This window comes from Crocodylus porosus, unplaced genomic scaffold (assembly GCF_001723895.1).
Source record: "Crocodylus porosus isolate Cpor-Errol unplaced genomic scaffold, CroPor_comp1, whole genome shotgun sequence".
Classification (NCBI taxonomy): domain Eukaryota; kingdom Metazoa; phylum Chordata; order Crocodylia; family Crocodylidae; genus Crocodylus; species Crocodylus porosus.
In genome coordinates, this window is record NW_017728909.1 from 25,151,320 (window position 1) to 25,173,984 (window position 22,665).

Genomic DNA, 22,665 nt, shown 5'->3' on the forward strand with positions numbered 1-22,665 from the left:
CACGATGGCTGAAAGGGACCTCGGGGTTATGGCTGATCACAGGATGAACATGAATTGCCAGTGCGATGCTGTAGTCAACACTCCTAATGGCATACTGGGTGGTAGGGCTGTGGGAAACGGCACCGTTTTGTTTCAACTTCCATTACACCATTTCGAAAGGACAGTGTTTTGTTTCATCATTTCATTTTGTTTCGAAGCACAGTACAATTTTGTTTCATTGAAACTGTTTAACTGTTTCAATGCGTTTTGATGTTTTGCCCATAGACTATTATAGGGAATCATGAAAATGCCTAAAAGTGTGTCATTTCTTGCCTGATTCAGATGAAAATTGCAGGAATGGTAGACCATTCTGAGGGCATGAAGACTGCTAAGTTTCAAGGAGATAGGTGCAGAGGTTTCTTGGAAACTGCACCTCAAACTGTTCAGAGCAAAACTTGTGACACTTGCTGGCAGTGGCAGCTTCCTGTCATCTGGCGCATAGATCAGTTTGGAGCCCCACACTCCCGGAAGGAGTCCAGCACAGCCCTGCAGCCCTCCTGGGGGTGTGAGCTCCTGGATCTGTGCGCCAGATGACAGGAGGCTGCCGTTGCTGCCTGGGGGTAGTGGCAGCAGCAATCTTCCTGGTGCTGGGTGTGGGCTGTGCCCAGTGCTGGTCCCAAGCAGCAGCAGCAGCCTTCTCTCATCCTGCAGGCAGATCTGGGGGCCTGCACCCCTGGCAGGGCTGTGGGGCTGTGCCGGACTCCTCCCAGGGGTGTGGGGCCCTGGATCTGTGCGCCAGATGACAGGAGGCTGCCGCTGCCAGCTGGGACCCGTGCTGGGCACAGCCCAAGCCAAACGCCGGGAAAACTGCTGCTACCACTGGCCACAGCTGGCAGCAAAAGCATGGTGTCATCCCACGTGCAGATCCAGGCTCCCACACCCCCGGGAGGGCTGCGGAACTGTGCTAGACTTCTCTCAGGGGGCATGGGCCCCCGGCTCTGTGTGCGGGATGACAGGCTGCCGCTGCCGGCCCTGACTGGCGCTGAAGCCAAGGAAGCCCGGCTTCAAAACTCAAAACATTTAGAAACTTTTGAGGGGTGTCATTTCAAGTGCCCTCATTTTGTTTCAAAGCCTTTTGTTTTGTTTCGATTTTGCTGTTTTGAGCTCGAAATGCATCGAAACAGCTTTGAAACAAAACACCCAGTGAAATTTCGCACAGCCCTACAGGGAGGCATTGGCTGATGCATCATGAGCAGGTTTAAGGAAGTGATAGGTCCTCACTACTCAGCACTGGTGAGACCTCAGCTGGAGTACTGTGTCCAGTTCTGGGCACTGCACTTCAAAAAGACGTGGAGAATCTTGAAAGGGTCCAGAAAAGGGCCACAAGAATGATTAAGGGCCTGGAGGACAAACCTTATGAGAAAAGACTAAGGGATCTAGGACTGTTCAGCCTGGGGAAGAGAAGACCGAGGGAGGACTTGGTGGCCATCTATAAGTATGTGAGGGATGAATATGGGGAGCTGGGAGAAAAACGTTTCACTAGGTTGACCCAGGGGAAGGACAAGGAGCAATGGCCATAAACTGTTAGATGATGGTTTCAGGTTAGATGTAAGAGAGAACTTCTTTATGGTAAGGGTGACCAGAATCTGGAATAGACTTCCCAAGGCAGTGGTCCAGTCTCCAACCTTGAAAGTCTTCAAGAGGTGACTGGACGGACACCTTGCTGGGATCATTTGATCTCAGCAATATTCCTGCCCAGAGCAGAGGGGTTGGACTTGATGATCTTTCGAGGTTCCTTCTAGCTCTTAATCTCTATGATATGATTGTACTGGCCTTTTATGCTTTCTGCCCAAGTTTTCATTTAACAAGGAACACTTAAGCTATGCTTTTTTGTTTCTCTAAGTGTCATTGTCTCAACTGGATGTGGCTTTTCAATATTTGCTGGTTTACTTAGGTTGCAATTTTCCAGTGGCGATAGTAAGATAATTAGGATTCTTTTAAGCACCTGTTACAGCATAGTGGATTCCTGACATAGGCTGGGTAAATACCTCATCAGGGCATGATGCAGAAATGAAATTTCTGCATGTGATAAATGATTGCTTTCTAGAAGAACTCATCTTGGAACCCACAAGAGGAGAAGCAAGTCTAGACTTAATCCTAGGTAACACACAGCACCTGATTCAAGAGGTATTTGTTGATAAGCCACTCTGTAATAGTGACCATAATATATCAGATTCAACATTTGAACTGGAGGGACTAAGTCAAAAAGTCTACCATGCTAATATACAACTTTAGGAAGGGAAATGATACAAGAACAAGAAGTAAGAAGTTTAAAGGAGCAGTCAAAAATATAAAAGGCCTGCAGGCAACTTGTAAGCTGTTTAAAAATACGATATTAGAGACTCAGGAAAAGTGTGTACCACAAATCAGAAAGGTACCAAATGGCCCAATAAAACCCACGTATGGCTCAATAGCACAGTTAAGGGGGGCATTCAAGGCCAAAAGGCATCCTTCAAAAAATGGAAGGCATGCCCAAAAGAGGAAAACAGGAAACTCACAAACTTTGGCAAGTTATGTTGTAAAAGTGAAATAAAGCAGGCCAAAAAAAGAATTTAAGGAGCTTCTAGCAAAAGATGCTGAAGTTAATAATACATTTTTTTTAAAATACATCAGAAGCAGGAAACCAGCTAGAGAATATGTTGGACCTTTGCATGCCCAAGATGTAAAAGGTGCATCCAAGGATGATAAGACCATAGCAGAGAAGCTAAAAAAATTGTTTGCATTGGTATTTACTGTAGAAGAAACTGGGCAAATTCCCATGCCAGATAAATCCTTTCTAGTGGATGGGTCTGAAGAATTGGACCACACTGAAGTAGCAGAAAAGGAAGCATTAGAACAAATCAATAAATTGAATAACTAGGGATGTGCGACATGGGCCCTATTCAATTCGGATTTGGCCTGAATCAGGGACAGTGATTTGATTGGTTGATTCAGATCACTGTTCCTGATTTGATTTGGCCAAATCTGAATCTGAAGATTCAATGCTGATTTTGAGAATTAGTGCTTTGGACATAGACACAGCTTTAAATGCTTTTTCTACATACATGCATGGCATGTGACTGTTGCGATGATGAAGCAGATGGAGCATCTTACAGGAGTGCAGTGGGACCCTCCATGTGGTCATTGGCGAATGCAGAAGTGGACCAGAACTACTTCCAGTCCACTTCTGGGTCCTTCACCAAGCATGCCGGGCTCGGCGATCAGCTGTGAGGGACCCCAGGTGCCCCCCAGACCCAGGAGGCACCAGTCACCAAGCCGGGGGCATTGGGGTGCCCCCCATGTGCTTCTCAGTGGACTCAGAAGTGGACCAGAAGTGCTTCTGGTTCACTTCCAGGTCTGCTGCCGAGCATGCTCTGGAGCCCCCCCACTTTCAGGGGACGTTCATCCTGCCCCAGCATCTCAGCATTCATGAGCCACCTGCTACCTAGAGGTATGTAGAAAAAACATTTAAAGCTGTGTCTGTGTCTGAATCTTTCCAAATCTCTCCAAATTGATTCAGAGGGTTCCAGTTTGATTCAGAGAGATTAAAGAATCCTGTAATTCTATTTGGATTCGGAGATTTGGCCACTGAATCTCTGCTGAATTGAATCAGGGACTGAAGCTTCACACAGCCCCAGTGAATACCGTCACCAGTACCGGATGGTATTCACTCAAGAGTTCTGAAGGAACCCAAAGGTGAAATTGTAGGATTGCTGACAATAATATGTAGCCTATTGTTACAAATGGCCCCTGTGCCAGAGGACTGGTGGGTTGCCAACATAACAACCATCTTCAAAAACAGTTCCTGGGATCTACAGATCTACAGAAAGTCTCAATTCCATCCCTGGAAAGTTGATACAAAATATAATAAAGAATAAAATCAGTAGCTCCATGGACAAATATGATTTGTTGAGGAAGAGTCAATGTGGTTTTTAGAAAGGGAAATCCTGCCTAAGCAACCTGCTTGAGTTCTTCAAGGGTGTCAACAAGCACATGGATAAGAGTGATCCATTTGACATAAATGCTTTTTGAATGTTCAGATATAACAAAGTCCTTCACTAAAGGTTTTTTGAAAAACTGTGTTGCCTCAGGATTGGAGGAAATGTTTTTTGTGGACTGAGAGCTGGTAAAAATTAGGAAGCAGAGGGAAGGGCTAAATGGTCACTTTTCAAGATGGAGGCTGGTCAAAACTGGGGTCCTGCAGGCATTTGTGCTTGGTCCTATTTTGTTTTACATTTTCATCAATGACCTAGAATGAGGGTGCACAGTGACATCTCAGTTCCAAACTGATGGAGAGGAGCTGCAGAAAGATATCACAAAGCTAAGTGAGTGGGCAAAATATGGTAGATGAACTTCAGTGTGTACAAGTATAAAGTAATGCACCTGGGGAAAAATAACCTTAACTATACATATACAGTGCTAGTTCTGAACTAGCTGTTATGACTTAGGGAAGAGACCTTAGAGTCATTATAGCTAGTTCTTTAGAACCATTAATTTAGTGTGCAGCATCAACCAGAAAAATCAATAACATGTTGATCACTAAGGGAATTGAAAACAAAAAAGAGGGTATTACCATGGGCTCAGGCAGAAGTGACAAATTTTTGCCCAATCTTGCCACAGAAAGCAGTTTACAGCCATGACCAAACAAGTGCCTGGCTTCAGACAGCTTCAAAAAAAGCCGATCGGGTGAAAATCTGAACCCACATTGCACGAGGGGTCAGATGAAAACATTTCAAAACAGAGCATCTTCTGTATCCGCTCTCTGCACTGTCTGCCAGCCTGTCACTGTTTTCAGAATGGTGTTGGGGAAAGGGAGCAAAGGAAGTTAATTTGGGGGTTTGTCAGCCCCTGCTGGAGGGTGGGGCAGGTGTACTGGAGCTCCCTCTGCTCCCTTTCCCCCTCCAATTCTGAAACAGGGACAGGCTGGGAGAGAGGAGCGGCTGCTGTGAAGGGAAACCAGCTGCAGCTCGCAGCAAACCACTAGATTCCCCTCTCCCTGGAACCAACAGTGAACTTCTGTTCATTCTAGGAGATGGTTGTAACTCAGAAAGCTTCCTGCAAAGCATTCTCAGTTACAGCGGGAAGCTGCACTTCTGTCTGCAGCCCATACCATTATACAAATCCATGATGCACATCTTGAATGCTGTGTGCACTTCTGGTCCCCACATCTCCAAAATAACGTAGTAGGATTAGAAAAGGTACAGAGAAGGGTAGCTAAAGTGATCAGGGGCATAGAACAGTTGCCAAACCAGGAGAGTCCAAAAAGGCTAGGACTCTTCAGAATACCAGTACTAGGGGGCATCCACTAAAATTAGTAGGAGACAGGTTTAAAACGAATATGACAAAGTACTTTTTTATGCGATGTGTAGTTAACTTCTAGAATTCATTGCCATCAGAGATAGTGGAGGCAGATAGCATAACTGGATTCAAAAAGGGACTGGATAAATTCACGGATGAGAGATCTATTAAGAATGGCTTGTGATGCTTCTTCTGGCATCTGTAACCCAATAAATGGTCGAGGCCAGGATGGGTATTCAATAGATCATTCTAGAGGTATCTGGTTCAATGCTTTCCCTGTATAGCTTTCCACTTCTGCCACTGTAAGAGATGGGGCTAGATGGGCTGCTGTGAAAGATACTGGGCTAGATGGGCCATTGGTCTAACCCAATGTTGCCTTATTATGACTGGACACTTTTTAAATGTCTCTCTCTTGCCTTTAGCACAAGAATGGAGGACCCTTGTCATTGAAATCAGTGACACTCCCCTCCCAAGAACTTAAATCCTAAGGATAAAGTAGCACTGTTCTAACCTATTGACCACCCTAAAGTGACCACCAAATCAAAACATTTCCCAGACTTCCCAAGAGAGACAGGCTTATTTTTTTATAGTCTCAACCTTTCAAGGAGAGTTAAATCTTCTATTCCTTTTGACAAAGAAGGAAACAGAAAGGATTTTCATTCCTGTCCCCACAGCCCATTACATTTCTATATCCAACTTCTTTTACCCAACAGAGTAATTATGCAAATCCTTCTTACAGATTTCATAACAAATAAGAGAGGAGCTCCTAGCTCTTTGCTGCAAACACTAAGTCTAGAGAAAACAGTTAAAGCCACCATTAACTATTGACCCCCAACTAGTGTCTAATTCTACAATCCTTACTCATGTGAGTACTCCTCAGATTACCTGTGGTAGGGAAGTCATCTAACAGTTTATGAGCACAGGCCGAGTCAGAATCAAGCGCTGATATAGATAGCTACAGGTATATAATACCCCAGATACCAATCTTAACACACTTACAAAGCAGTTGTTGTTTTTTGTGTGTAGTTAATGAAGTTTTTTTGTGTCAACTTTGTTGTGGTATTGTTTATGCTGTTGCTGTGGTTAGTCTGCGTTTTCCCTAAAACCTTAATGTTATATAAAGAATGACCACGGTCTTGGTTTGGTGTTGAATGCGGTATCAATAATCATCATTATCAGTTAGTGTTTTTAATTATTACTGTATACATAAAATACTCCCAGCATCTCTATATAGGCTGCACTTTTCAAATTGAGTTCCAAACCTAATGTTTCCAGGCCTAGCACAGGGATTATCTCCCTCACGAAAATGGAGCTTCTGCCTGTAGCAGAATTTTAATTATTTGCATTTTCCCATTTCTTTAGTCTGGGAAACCATAGAAGAAAAAAAATGAAGTTGAGACTATTACTTTTGTGAAAATAAACATCTAAATCTCCACAGTCAACTTAGGTAGCAGATATTTTGGAAATAGAGGCTATCTTGGTGCTTATATTTGATAGATTGCCAAATGAACAGAACAAAGGGGAAGCCCAATACACTTAAAATAGTTTAGACCCATAAAAATTCAATATTAGAAAGGTCAAATTTTAAACAGTTTTATGTTTCCTAGGAATATAAAGTATTAAAGAAGTGCTGATGCATCAAAAGCAACTTTGTTGTGTCCTTCACCCTTGGTTCTCTCTGGAGTCACATAACTGACCACTCTAAACATCGATGGAGAAAAACCAGGCTTGCCCTGGACCTTCGTACCTGCTGGCACATTTGACAAGGAACACCCAAGATATACTCTGGTTACTCTGAGTGTCATTGTTTGTATTGGAGATGGCTTTTCAGTGTTGGTTAGTTCCTTTAAGTCCTTTGATCAGTTTTCCAATGGTACTTTCATGTGAAATGAATGTGCTGCTTTATCCTCTTAGAATGAAGATGTCTCAATTCTGTAATGGAAGACCTGAGATAGATCTTTGAGCCACTACTGCCTAGTTGATATATTTTTCCTTTTTCTAGCAGTGTCTTTGAATATATTCTTCCTTATCAGGAAAATCTGACTACTTGTTTGTCTGATCTTACTTCCTCTGGTTTCCTTTAGCAATATATTCCTTTTATAACTGCATCTATTGTCAATTGCATCAATATGCCTTTGTTTTTGGGACTTGTCTATCTATTCCAAATGTACCCTACTTAATCCTACTTTGAAATCACCATTTTGCTTTACCAAATTAACTAAAATACATTATTTCCCAGTTCTTTTAATCTGCTTATAACTTAAATACATAAACATGTTCTTAGTCATATTCTGCCATTTCTCACAATCGTGACCTGGATGAGCCAGATTGCTCCTATTTATAGATCTATACATTCAGTAGAAACAATTATGAATCAGGTCTTTATTTTCCTCTACATTCAAAATACAGAAAAGAGAATACCTGTAAAGTTTTGAAGCAGTTTAAAATAATCTACTTAGCTCTGATATTCAGGATATATACAGTAATTTGATGTTTATTTTTCTAATCCATTATGTCCAGTTAGTTCTGGTAAGAATTTCTCCCAAGCCTTATGACTTTAGATTTGCCAAACATAATAGACAGTCAGTGGCTGGCATTATCACCATTATTTGTGTCAAAACTCCAGATACTATAATCTTATCATTCGTTTCGTTTTGTTGAATCCAATTTAATCACAAATAATGAATAGAAATTGAAGTTTTGTTTATAGGCAAAGGTAATCGATCCTCCATCTCTAGTACTGTTTTCCCTAAGGCTAATTCTTCCTTCCACGTTGAAAAAAAATTAAGTTGCAGACTGGAGACATTACTTTACAGTTAGGGCTGCCAGGCTCTGGAATGGGCTCCCAAGGGAGGTGGTGCTCTTTCAAAAGGAGACTGGACAGCTATTTGGCTAGGGTTTTATGACCCCACACTTGTTCCTGCCCATGGCAGGGGGTCGAACCTGATGATCTGTTTAGGTCCCTTCCGACTCTAAGCACTATGAAACTATGAAACTTACTTATTATTTAGCTCTCCTGTTACCTCTCACAAAATCGTATAGGTGTCATTTATTTAATATTTTTAAAGTCTGTGAATGTTTGCCTGTATATAAATCTTTAAAATCTTTCTTTGTACATAATTACTTTTGTGAAATGCCTTTCATCTGACAGGTTCTTAAAGAGCTTGGCAAACATGCACATGCATGCATATATAATCTATATATTGATTTAAGAATCAAGAAACTTATCAGAATGGCATATGAGCACCCATTCAACCTCACTACATATATACACACATGCATGCTTTGCTCAGGGTGGAGTATCAACCAATGAGTACTTTACTCATTTATCCACTACTGAAACATCACTGTCTGCAATCTTCAATATTCCCAGTCTTTAGCAATCTCAAGTGATGGCCAAAAACATCCTTGACATTTTTTTTCCAGTGAAATTTCATTAATCAGTTTCCTTATTTTTTTTCAACCAGCTTTAGTAACTCTTGCCTTAATTATTGTTCATCTCTCAGCCTCCTCTCTAGTTGGTCTACTTTCTGTTCATATTTTGCTGCTCTTATAATTTCTTATTTCTATTATGCCTATGGTAGCCTTTGTTGTTCTTTCTGTGCCAAATATATGGTTACCACTAAGATTTAAATTTAAGTTCAAAATCTATTACTGACTTCTAAGTCTCTGAAAATTGGCCGTTGTATTTGCAAAGCTTGCTTCATGTTTATGTGCTTTTTCACAATGTGGGCTGTATCATTTCTCTTTCCTACTTCTATCTTTATTGTTTGTTGTTTTAGAATGCCTATTTGGCATGCATAATGAAAATTATCTTATTTATTATTGTTCTAAAACTACCTTAAAATATATTTTATTCATTCGCAGTTTTGTTTTATTGTTATGACATCTCACGTTTATTTGAAACAAGTCATTTTCTTATGTTATCTAGTTTCACTACTTACTGAAATTGTATGTTACCACTTGTGAAAAATGCAAAATACTTCAGTAAACAATATTTACTTTGAAAAGCAATTTTATTTATAATATATTTATATTTCAGTTTTACCAGTCTTTATTTTTAACAACATTTTACTGAGACAAAATTTACTTGGGGACAGATATTTGACTAATGTAAACTGTGGTCTTGGACAGATGTAACAAAAGGAGAATGAACAGAGACCATCTTAAGGGCACAAGAGTAGGCAATCCCAATGTGAAAAAAGTGAAGCAAGAGACTGTCCTGGCTAACTGGTGAGCTATTCAAGAAGTTGAAATTTAAAAAGGAATTCTACATAAATACAAACTGTCCGTATTATATTACATAGCCTGAGTATGCAGGGAGAAGAAAAATCAAGAAAGCCAAGGCAAAAATTGAGAAACAAGTAGCAAGGGGCATAAAAGGTAACAAAAAAGCATTCTATAAACATAAATTAAGAGGAAGAGGAAGTTCAAGGAAAACATTAGGTCCCTTACTGAATGCAGAGGGCCACCTACTAATGGACAAAATAGAAGAATCTGAAGTATTTAATGCCTATTTTAACTTATGTCTTAATGAATGAAGCCAGGTATCCGATAACAAAGTACAGTTGGCAGCGAAGATAAGGAAGGCACTAATCAGTGTAGAGTAGGGAAAGAACAGATTAGAGCGACTGGATGTTTTAAAGTCAGCAGGGCCAGATGAGATGCATCCTAGAGTACTCAAGGAAGTGGCCAAGGTAATGAAAGAGCCATTGCATGTTATCTCTGAGAACCTGTAGAGGTTTCAGGATATAATGTGATTGGAAAAGAGCAAATACAGTGCACATATTTTAAAAAAGGAAGAAGGAAGTTCTTTACAAAACAGTTAGTCTAACATCAGTACCTGGATATATTATGGAGCGTGTCATCATGGAATCTATTTCTAAGCACCTAGAGGATAATGAGGGAGCCAGGAACAGCCAACATGGATTTGTCAAGCACAGGCCATGCTTGATCAACCTGGTTTCCTCCTATGACAAAGTGATAGCTTTGTGGATGCAGGGAGAGCAGTGAATGTAAAATATCTTTGTTTTAACAAAGTTTCTGACACTGTTTCTTATGATATTCTCATTAGTAAGATGAGGAAATACAGTATAAATAAAACTATTGTAAAGTAGATACATAACTGACTGGATCAGTGTGATCAAAGTAGTCATCGATGGCTTACTGTCTACTTGGGAGGAGATACTGTGGGCTTGGCTAGGTTTCTGTCCTGTGTCTGATACAGTTTACTATCTTCATGAATGATTTGGAGGATGGGATTGAGCAAATTTGCAGGTGATAACAAGACTGGTGTAGCTGCAGACTATTTGAATGATAAGATTAGGATTAAAAAATGACCTTAATAGGAAAAATGGCCCAAAATTAATTGAACACAGTTCAGTAAGGGCAAGTGCAAAGTACTTCACTTAACATGAAACAATCAAATGTACATGGCTTCAAATAGCTTGGCATCAGTACCACAGAAAAAGGCCTGGGATAATGGTGACCTGTAAGCCAAGTATGAGGCAGCAGCATACTGCGATAGTATTGTTACAAAAAAAAAAACCCACCCCCCAAACCCTTAGCTTTTGTATTAATAGGATTAATAGGGTTGTATTAATAAGCATGTCACTTGTAAGTCAAAGGAAGTGTTTTAGGTACCACACTTCAAGAAAGATGTGGAAACATTGGCGAGAATCTATCAGAGAGCATAAAATGATTAGAAGGTAGGAAATACAGTTTATGAGAAAATGTTGGAAGAACTGAGATGATTTAGTCTGAAGAACAGACTGAGGAAGGATTTGATAATATTTACCATTGCCCAATTGTGATGGTGTTTTCAGTGGCTTGTAATGAGCTGATAAGAATGTATGACCTACTAGTGCACTGCAGTTTCTGCTAGTTTGGGGTAGAAGGTACCTTGCTGAAGAATAAGATAATGACTCTCAAGAGCTTCATATATTTTCACATGTAAAGATTCTGATCTATAGGATTTCTCCTTTCCCCAGTTTTTGGAATGAATAGGTTACCACTTTTGTTTTAGGACTTGATTCTGCCACTCATTCATTTCAGTACAACTTACTCTACAACTAGTCTGATATTTGTCACTGCAACCTGTTGTATGAAGCCACCCTTACTCTGAGTAACTTAAAATTGATTAGTTCTTAGAACATCCTGAATAGGTTTGTAGCAGCTATTTCCTCTTCTCGTCTCTTTTGACCATTTTCAGCAATAACCTGATCCCATTCTAACGGATGCTAAGGCAAGTAGAAGCTATATGATTACTTTTATGCTGCTAGCTATGTCTCTCAGTGCTGACATACACTACATGCACTGTAACAGCTAGAACTGCAACTGGCCCGGTGAAGTGTTCCTTCATTGTGACTTGGGACAATAGAATGCCCTTGTGAAAATGCCATATGGTTGCTTTCCAGATCTTTTGCAGGGAAAGAAAATAAAGCCTAGCTGCCATAGTAGAATTACTTTGTACGTAATGGACTTCGACCTTACAGAGCTGACCTATGCCACAACTCCTATGGATTTTTTTTTCAGACAGCCATTTAGGCAGTATTCTGTTCTAAATACCAGACCCTCCTGTACTGTTAGATATACAAGTTGAAATAGCATCAAAGTAAACAGAAATGTGTTGCTAGCTTTCAATGTTCTTGCCTCTTTGTATTCAGAGTGGGTACAAGAACCAAGGCTTATAGAAATAACAGGGCTATAGGCAGTTGCTCTCACTTCTTCGCAATGTCTAGCTATGTTTAAACCCTGTTAGGAAGGTATTTACATTTCTTATATTTCTCCTTGGTAATGCAATCAGCAAAGCTATGAGCTTTTTTCTCCACAGCTTAAGCTATCTTCATTCTGTAAGCAATTTCTATTGTGTACAGATACAATTGCAACAAACTTTTCTTTGTACACTTTTACAAAGAACTGTTATGTTTTCTGCTCTAGAAGGGAATTGAATGATAGGTTAGTGATCCTTAACCATTTTAGATTGAAGGCATGCCTTAGAAAATATCAGCTTTTAGTTTTTACTCATTTTTTCCACTACAGAAAAAGAATAAAGCAATTCTTTACATGTCAAAATATTTTAACACCATGAATTCCTATTTGATATGTCTGGGTTTATCTTGTGAATTACATTTGCACACCTAACATTGCTGACATTGTGTGGCACCTTGCAGCACCTTTGAAATCATCTCAAGACACCCCAGGGTGCTGCAGCATCCTGGCTAAGAATCACTTAGCAGCAGCAGCAGCATTCCCTTGCAGTCCAGGATGATTGTTGTCCACGATTGCCTTATCCGTGGGTCTGAAGAGGACTGATGAGGCTGACCTAGGATCAACAGGTTCCATTGCAACTCGGGTATATGTTTCCATGTGGGGTGGGTGGCCCTGGATTCTTGGTTTGGTCTGCAACATGCTGTTTATGCCATTCCCGCTTTTCTGTCTCCTGTTGTCATGAGGTTTCAAAGTACTAAGATCTTTGCAGCAGATTCTTCCTCCATTTGGGATATTCCTGGGTAATAGTCTCCTACAAGTTGATGCAAATGTTGCATTTTTTCAAGTTGGCTTTGATGATATCCTTGAAGCACTTTCTCTGCCCTGATCTTAAATGTATGCCTTGACTGAGTTGGAGAATAAAACTTGCTTTGGGAGTCTGGAGTTGGACATCTGGATGATGTGGCCGAGTCAGCAAAATTGATATTGGATAATCTTTGCCTCAATGTCCATGGTGTTTGCTTGCAAGAGGGTGGTAATGTTGGTGCATTGTTCTACCAACTGGATTCAAAATATCTTCCCTGTTGATGGTACTTTTCCAACAACTTTAGGTGTCTCCAGCATGTTGTCCATGTCTCATCTTCATACAGTAAGCTAGGGATCATGACTGCTTGATAAACTACAAGTTTGTGTGGCAAAGTGGGGCTCCCCGCCTAGCCACAGTGCTAGGTTCCCCACTTGCCTTTGGGCAAACCTCCCACCTGACTTTCCTGCCACACCTTGTTCTTATTAACTAGGATGTTAATTAAGCAGGAGGCTGCCCATTTCTCGCTCCAGTGCCAGGGGGTGCTATCTGCAGCTCCGTACCTCTCCTATACTGCAGCCCATGCCTCGCAGATGGCATCCAGTTGTTAGTCACACCAGCCCCACACTGGGCTCCAGAATCTTCCTATTAGGGTCCCCCTTTGATCCCTCCACTCAGGCAGCCTACTCCGCCATCATTCGGGCTGCCGAGCTCCCTGTAGCTATCTCCCCTGTCGGGCATGGTCCCCCCGGACCTTCAGCTGCACAGGCCCTGGCCTCACTTGCAAAGCCAGGCAGGACCCCAGGCCCTCAGCTCTGAGGCGTCCCTCGCGGTGGGCCCCTGGCCCTTTTGACCCTTCTGGTCCTGGCCCCAGCATTGACCAGTTGAGGGGGTACTCTACCACTGGCCTCTCTCACTAGCCCCACACTCTCTCTCAGGTCCGCCTTCCTGGATGTGGGAGCTGGGGTACCTCACACCATGACTGGTGCTCCAGGGTCTCATAGAGGACTCTCACTCCCCACCTGGAGCAGCAGGTCATGGTGCTACTTAAGATCTTACCTTTGATCCACGCTCGGCCTCCCAGAAATGGAGGACTTACTAGGGTCAGGACTCACCTATCTCTGTCTTGGGCTGAGCCCCCCTTTACTCGGCCTCTGGCCCAAACTTCAGCCTCAGGAGTCCAAAGACCTACCTGGGCCTACTTCCCTCCACTTGGGGTTCCATGCTGCACCCTCCACTTGGGGCTACTCATCTCTGCCAATTTCACTTGGGGCTCCACACCTCCCCCTTCACTTGGGACCATGGGGCTTTTCTCCCCAGCGGGCTCAGATGGCCACTGCTGTGCCTGGCCGCAGCTTTTCCTATCAGAGTCTTGCACCCCCACAGAGGTTAGGTGGCTGCAGCTGTGCCTGGCCCCCACTCTCCTTCCTCAGAGTCTTGTACTCCACAGGGCTTAGGTGGCTGCAAACATGCCTGGCCCCAACTCTCCCTCCTAGGGGTCTCTCACCCCACAGGGCTCAGGTGACCATAGCTGTGCCTGGCCCCAACTGCCTCCAGTATTACACAAACCTACCTGAAGGTGAGGGCTAGGGTTAAAGCACCCCTACCCGCCTTTCACCAGGGTGGTAACTGGCCTGGCATTTCCTGGGGGCTCCCGTGCCACTGAGAGAACCGCCAGCCCACCCACTCCTGGCAAGGTGCAGTTTTAAATCATGCACAGGACTAGGAGCCGCCTCACGATCCCCTACAGCTCCTCCCTTACCTCTAGGATGGTACATAAAGCCTCATAGCCAGGCAGTGTTGCTGCCTGCCCAGCCAGCAGGGAACTGAGCTCTTTATATAGGCAGCCAGAGATCTAAAATGGCTGCCTTAATCAAGTACCTGCTGGGTGCTTAGCTTTGGTCTTAAAGTGGCAAGCACCAACAGTGCCCTGCCACACCCCTTCCCCCTTTAAATGGTACCTAGGGGGTTCCCCCTGCTGCTCCTCCAAAGCTGGCTCCCACTGGAGCCTGTGGGAGCCCCAAGTGGCAAGCACCCTCGAAGGTGCTCCACCATAGCCAGGTTTTGGATCTGATGTTGCAATCTTTGAACATCAATTTCCTCTGGCATCCAAAGGCTGCACTTACATATCTGAGGTGATGTTAGATTTCTTTGAGGTCAGCCTTTGGTGAGAGATGGCTTCCGAGGCATGAGAAATTCTCACTGTTCTCCAGAGTCCCACTGTCAATCTGAATTCTTCTGAATGTTAAACATCAGTCCTATTTTCTTGTATGCCTTGACAAGGCATTAACAATTGTCTGAAGATCTGCTTCCAAGTGAGCACACACTTGTATCATCAGTGTACTGGAGCTCGTACATGATGATACACTGGTATCATCAGTGTACTGGAGCTCGATGATTGAGGTTGGAATAGACTTGGATCAACTGAGATTAAACAGTTTACCATCTGTTCAGTAGTTTAGCTCCACTCTGGCTGGAAGCTTGTTGATGGTCAGACATAGCATCATAGTAAGGAATATTGAGAAGAGTGGGGGAGCCTTGCTTAACTCTTGTCTTAATCTCAAAGAGATCTGTGATAGAACCATTACTGAGAACCACTGATCTCATACCATCACGGAGCAGGCAAAGAAGAGTGAGCATCCATACCATCTGTACCAATACCAATACCATCTGCGCACAAATTTCAATAGACATCCCTACCATATGTACCAATAGCACTTCTCAGTTGACAGCCTAAGATTTCATGAGGTCAAAGAAGGCCATATAGAGAGGTTTATGTTGTTCCTGGCATTTTTCCTGCAGTTGGCAAGAGGTAAAGATCATGGCTGTGTCTCTTGATGCCCTAAACCCACACTGAGATTCTGGGAGGAGCTCTTCAGCAAGTGGAAGGAGATTTTCTCACAATGATCTTTCCCGTGGTAGACAGCAAGGCAATCCCTCTGTAGTTTCTACAGTTGGGCTTGTCTCCTTTCTTGGAGTTTGTCACCATCAGTGTCCATGAGGTCATCTGGGAATGAGGGCATCAAGCTGTGATGTGACCTCCTCTCTCTCATGCTTGAAGATTTCCATGGAGATTCCATCAGCTCCAAATGCCTTGTCATTTTTCATCTGCTTGATAGCTTTCCTCACCTCTTCAAGGGTTGGATGGATTCTGAGATCATCTCTGTCTGGATGTTGTGGGATGGAATTGGGAACACTTGTCAACAACAGAGTTTCAATTGAGAAAGTCTACAAAATGCTCCTTCCAACGGCATTGAGAGCTCTCCTTTCTTTGACCAGGCCTTGTCCACATTGTACTGCAACATCCTGGATGAAAATCACTGTTATAGGTTTGTTTCAAGCAACCATAATCCTACTGGCATCAACAAACTTGGACCAGTATATGCAGGAGCCTTTTTAGCCCTTACTATATCTGTGTTACAGAATCTTTTCTGTACTAGGTGGTCCAGATCTCAATCAGTGCCTCCTTATTTTTTAAATAGCAGTGAGTGTCTATTTTTTTAATTATTTTGTTTTAAAGGTAATTCATCTATTTTCCCATGTTCCTTATCTCTTGTCTCATCTTTTATTATTTATAGCTTATGAATATATGTATATATGTATGTTTGTATATACGTGTATGTGTATGTGTATGTATGTATGCATGTTTGTTTGTTCACTAAGTGGTTTTATTGTCACTTTACAGACATTCCTGGACTATTTTAAACCATAAGCATGGGCAGTCTACCAAAAATATGTTTTTGCATTAGAGAGAAATTTCTGATCTCAGATAATATGTGCTGTGATAGTCCATCAGTCTTCTGCCTTCATCTTGTGTTCCTTGAGATTTACCTGTAATTATTTTTAATAAAATGTTTTAAAATATTTAATTTCTCACTAAATAGGAACTTGCAGCTAACTCCCTAAAACTTTGCATTCCAAATGTCTTCTGTGGACACTAGTGGTTTTAAACTCTGAGCTTGAGAGGTTCCTACCATGTCCACATGCAAGAGCATAGGTCCCAGACTAGTGATTTGTTGTAACGTACATCTTCAAGATATAGTAAGTTTAGACAAGTAATTGTATGCATACACATCCAGAGAAGAAGACACCTCTTGAAAAGGAAATGTTATGAGTTAGCTTGTGTTTATAAGCACTCCAGTGAATAACAAATGTTGTGCAAGTATCATGACTTCAGCAATAGCTCTCATGAATAATTTGCCTGTGAGGAACACTCTGGGCACATCCACATGAGACACTATCTTGCCGTAGCTCGTTGCTATGGTGGCATGGATTCAGCAGGCAAGAACCATGATGCAAACGTTACTGCGCAGCTTGTAGCAAGTACTAAATGACTGCACAGTAACAACTGCACAGTCTGGCACACATGTAGATATGCCCTCTAAGTCTCACTCCCTCTTCTTTGTTTGCTTCATGAGAATCATGATTTGCTCCTACTTTCTACCAGCAGCAAATATTAACAGACATTTTCTGGAGCTTTGCTGAAACTGTTTGTTCCCTATGCTGTCTGAGGTCTAAGAGGTCATTCAACTGTGAATGACTAAGAGGTCATTCAACACCTACTTATTTGTATGGGTTCAACTTTCAAAAGGGTGTTATGGGAACTCTGATTCTTTCTTATTTCCTTGTACAGCTATATAGACCAAGTCATAATCTAGTTACCAAATGAATAAAATAAAGGTGTAAGAAAAAAGAAAAAAAAGTTAGAAAATATATCAATAAAACCAATTTTATATATAGTTGTTTCTTTTTAAATTATAGCTATAAAAGTACTGAAGCAATTTAAAAGCAAGAATATCTCTGCTAACAAGAAAAAAGTTGGTGATGGAGGAGAAGAGGAAAAGGGGTTGGAGTATCTTCAAACAAAGAGGAATCGACAGTTTCCAAAAATATGGTTAACAAAATACCCCTGGCTAAAATATGATGAAGAAAGAGGGATAATGTTCTGTGCTCTGTGTCGCAAACATAGTGTTAACTTAGGGGAAACTGTACATAATTTTTGTTCTGGAACTGATGACTTTCAGCTTGAATTTATAAATGCACATCACAGCAGTGAAGCTCATGCCTGGGCTAATTGTATGGAGGCTGCCAGCAGTGCTACTCCAGATATTGCTCCTGCTGAGGAGATGTTAAAGAACATGAGCAAAATAACATTAGGAAGAATTGAAAACATTTTTAGAACATGTCATGCTATTGCCAAATCTGGACGTCCCTTCACAGATCTTGATTGGATGTGCAAGCTAGATGATATGAAAGGTGTGGACATTGGTTCTGTATTTAGAAATTACAAGTATGCAAAAATGTTTACACATTTTATTGCTGAAGTGGAACGAAGGGCCTTAAAAGAGAAACTAGAAAAAAGTAAGTTCTTCTCCCTCATTAGTGATGGAGTCACAGACAATTCAATTAAAGAAACAGCAGTTGTATATGTACGTTTTGCCAATGAAGGAAGAGTCCACTGCCAGATTGTTGGAGTTCAGCCAGTTGATAAGTCTAATGCTTTGATGGTAAAAAATGTGATTGAGAAAATATTGCAGATTAATCTTCAGCTCAATCTGTCAAGTCAAGACTGGTCCAGAAAACTAGTTGGGTTTGGAAGTGATGGTACTGATGTCATGGTAGGAGAAAACAATGGAGTAGCTAAACTTCTGCAGGAAATTCAGCCTTGTGTACAGTCTGTACATTGTTTTGCTCATCACCTTGAATTGGCTTACAAAGGAGCATTGGAAAGCATTCAGCTGTACACTGTTTTAACTGATCTCTTACAAAATATATATTACTTCTATCATAACTCACCTCTAAATAAGAGCAATCTCAAATCCGAATATGAAGCCCTTAAGTTACATCTAGCTCTTCCCTCTAAAATCGGTGGGTCCCGATGGCTACCTCACCTACAGACAGCTCTTCAAATCCTCCTGAAGGGTTATGCTGCAATTGTCCTACATCTGAGTAAGGTAAGTTCTTCAAAAATTGGATGTAATGCAGTGGGAAAAGAAGTTAATGGATCCTCATTTTCCAGACTTTTTTACATGTATTATCTTTCCTGTTGAATTTCAGATTCAAGGAGATCCAAGTGCCACAAACCACCAGAAAGTCAAAGGTTTTCTAAAGCTCCTTCTCAAAATGGAGATTGTCAAGTTTTCTCATTTCTTACTGGATGTCATTAATGTCCTCAATATTCTATCCCGTGTTACACAGGATTGTAACTCTTCCATTGCAGATATATTTGCAACCATGCAGTCAACATTACAAACACTTCATATGTATCAAACAAGGTGAGGTGTATCTGAAAACTGAATCAGACAATTTACATTAAATTATAGAAAAAGGATAGTATATAGTGTTCTGTGTCTTTATATCTTTCAGATCTGGTCCAAAGGAGCGCCTAGTGGAGACTGTTACACATTTTCACGGTCACCAGCTTTTAGGGAATGGAAATATTTTACTATTACGAATGAAAGTACTAAGCAATCTGATGAAGAGACTACACGATTGTTTTTGTGATGCCAGCCAAGATGTTTTGAGAGCAACCATCATTGGAAGTTTTAAGCTATGGCCAGACAAAATCAAACAAGGTACAAAAAGCTATATACTGTCTATTTGAGTAAATACACATTTGTAATATATATTGCTGTAAGTTATGTAGCTGTTTTCTTTTACCTCTGTTACAGAATTTGGTGAAAGGGAGGTGTCTGTCCTAACTAAACATTTTGAAGCAGTACTAGAAAGTGCCAGTGTAAAAGTTGATGAGGTTGAGACTGAATGGAGCATGCTGAAATTAGAGCTATATGATAGGTAATAAGAATACTGAAATTATGTGTATTTATTGAACTAGAAATGCCTAAAGTATGTGTTTTGAAAGACTATGGAAATTCTATAGCTGTGACCAACTTTTAGTTTATTTTTATTCTCTTTTAGATTTCAAAATATCCGGAGCTTGACATGGGATTCAGTGAACTTAGAATACTCACATAAGTATCCTAACATCCTGACACTAATAGATCTGATCCTAACACTGCCTGCAAGTTCAGCTGAAGCAGAACGAGGCTTCAGTCAAATGAAGCTTACCACAATGCAACAGCACTCTAAACTAATGTCTGACAGTGTAACTGATCTCATGGTAATTCAAATGAATTCTCCAGACATCCGAAAGTTTGACCCAGAGAAGGCTATTCGCCTGTGGAATATTACTTGTCAGAGGAATAGAAGACTACAGACTAGCCATGTGATAACTACTGAAATATCAGATTGCTCTTCGGACTCTGATTTGGATAGTCATTATGGAAGCGATTAGAATTGTGCAAAAGTCACAATTTCAGTTTGCAGCCATTTTTATAGCATGCATTAACTTTTTTGTAGTATTTAATTAATGCAATTTTTGTTGTGGCTATTCATTACATATCACATGCCATTTTATGTTTATTGCTGGACCTCCAAAAGCATTTCCCATGTGTGCATATGTGTCTGATCTAGAACACCAAGATCATGCAACAGCATAGTGGTTTAGAGGGGTTCATGCTATTGGTAGTTCTTGGGGCAGTTAGATGTGTCTTAGTATCTTTCTGGCCAGGAGGCGCTACCTAGAGAAGGAGCTACCAGGAAATGGAACCTCTACTCTCAAATAATGCAATCAAATTTGTATGACAAGGAAAACAGAGTGAGATTACTCCTGATATTTCTATACATCAAAACTTTCAGGAGGCCTAAGACCCTGACAGGACTTAAAGTGAAACAAATTTGCCACTCCTAAAGCAACTAACTTCTAAATGAAGGCAATCATTGTGTACTGCGGGTATAAGGCAACAATGCACATAGCTGCAGAAGGTATCTTGGATATATGTTACATACTAGGCCTGTGCAAAGCAGCTAATATTCACTTTGGATTCAGATTGGGCCAATTCAGGGGACAGTGATTCGAATCACTGTCCTGAATCGATTTGGCTGAATCTGATTCAGAGATTCAGCCACTGCTGAATTGGCCAAATCTCCAAATCAGCCCCATCTCCCGCCTGCTCTCAATGGCTTCCCCATCCACTCTCCCAGCTCTTGGCTCCCTGCTGCAATGAGTGGAGATTGCCCATATTGCTGAAGCTCTCTGAATCTTTTCTGAACTGATTCAGAGACCTTTGAATCAATTCGGACCTTTTAATTGGTCTCCTGATTCGATTCAAATTTGGAGATTCGACCACCAAATTGGACCGAATCTCCTCTGAATTGAATCATCACCCAAAGCTTTGCACAGCCCTGTTACATATACAAATTGTTTCTATATCTAAGCAGTTACAAGATTTGATAGTGGAGTAAAATAAATGGATATATTCACAGAAGCATTGAATCTACACATACTCAAATGTATGACTGGCTACTTAATCATTACATTTTTATATATATTTATATAGCACAGTGCAATGCTGGGTAGAATCCCCAAACTAGCTCTAAACAAGCTAGCTTATATTATTGGAAGTAATATAACTGTGTTAATGTGGCATTCCATAGCAGCTAGTAGTCCCTATTTCTGTGTGGCTAATTAGCCTAAATATAACTATCTTGTTTCTAGTACCAAACTAATTCACTTAGAGCTAGCTTGGGTACCTCTTTGTGCTGCTACGTTGTGTCTTGTGCACATAACCTGGTAACATCAGAACAAAAGATTAATGTTGTAAACCATAAGATAGAGCACATTTGTAAAGGTATGTCTTTTTTAAGACTTGTGCATTTTCTTATAGTTAAAATGTTAAGTATGCTAATCCTATTAAACAACAAAAAACAACCTGGTATGTGTTGTACTGGGTACATTGTTAGGTATATAGTGTTGCCTATTCTCATGATTTTATCACAAGTCTCACGATATTTCATGTTTTTCTTAAACCTATAGCTCCTGAAGTTGAGATTTTCAGAAATTTTTAAAAGAACTTTCAAGCCACCAGGGTTGTGAAAAAGTTTCAGCAAATAAAAACAAGCCAAAATTTACAGTTTTTAAAACTCATTATTTTAAAGGCATTTCATGATTTATGTCTGAGTTATGATTTTCAAATACTGTCAGTTGACAGCACTTGGTACTTGGCTTTAGGATGATTCTTGCAAAGTGTCAAAGTACCATCCCAGCATGAAGCATATTCTGAAATCATAGAAGCATAGAATATTTGGCTACAAGGAACTTCAAAGGTTGGGTACAGACACTCAAAAAGCCCAAGATGGAATTGATCTAAGTTACATGTTTTTCCATAAGCAGTGTAATTTAGATTGATAGCAAATGGAACACACATTTACCCTTTGGTTGGGTGGGTATGCAAGCTGCCTAATTTAGACCAGGTTCTGCCATTTTTTAAACCTGTCTCTAGTGCCAGACTTCTGTTCTGTTCTGTTCTAGGTTTAGACCAGTTTCAAATCACTTATACCAATAAAAGTGTCACGTTTTTGATGACTTGGCCCAAAGGTCATCGAGTCCAACTCCCAGTAGTATACCAGAAACAAATATACTGAGACCATTTCCATGAGATGTTTGGCTAACCTCCAGTACAGATCTTACAACATCTTTAGGTAGCTTTTTCCATTGTTTTATCATGCTGACAATAAGAAAGTTTAACCTAATACTAGGGGTGCACCTATAAAGATTTTTTAGCTGATACTGATGGCTGATTATTAACCAGCCATATTGGTTGATACCGATCCAATAGTCAATATCCAGCCTGGCAGCTTGGAGCATCATCCAGCCAGTAAGCCTGTGGGGAGGAAGGGGTGTGGGAGAGGGAAGGGGCATGGGGGAGCAGATCAAGGCCCCCAAGGTGAGGGAGGCAGTAGGTCTGGGGCTGGGACAGGCAGGCACTGCCCAGCCA

General features: G+C 41.1%; 1 protein-coding gene across 5 annotated transcripts in view; it reads left to right on the top strand.

Moving 5' to 3' along the window:
• Positions 1–22,665, top strand: part of SPEF2 (sperm flagellar 2) — a 151,332-nt gene that overhangs the window by 79,243 nt on the left and 49,424 nt on the right. For 2 of the 5 annotated variants that reach the window (XM_019531948.1, XM_019531950.1), the window contains 5 exons: positions 17,591–18,783; positions 18,887–19,104; positions 19,196–19,404; positions 19,501–19,624; positions 19,748–20,741. The exons of 2 other annotated variants lie outside the window; for them this stretch is intronic. In XM_019531948.1, the coding sequence (XP_019387493.1) occupies positions 17,591–18,783; positions 18,887–19,104; positions 19,196–19,404; positions 19,501–19,624; positions 19,748–20,123 (2,120 nt within the window). In that variant the 3' untranslated portion in view covers positions 20,124–20,741. Of the gene's footprint in view, positions 1–6,923; positions 7,048–17,590; positions 18,784–18,886; positions 19,105–19,195; positions 19,405–19,500; positions 19,625–19,747; positions 20,742–22,665 lie in introns of those variants that run through there. One more of the 5 variants, XM_019531953.1, reaches the window with a different exon arrangement.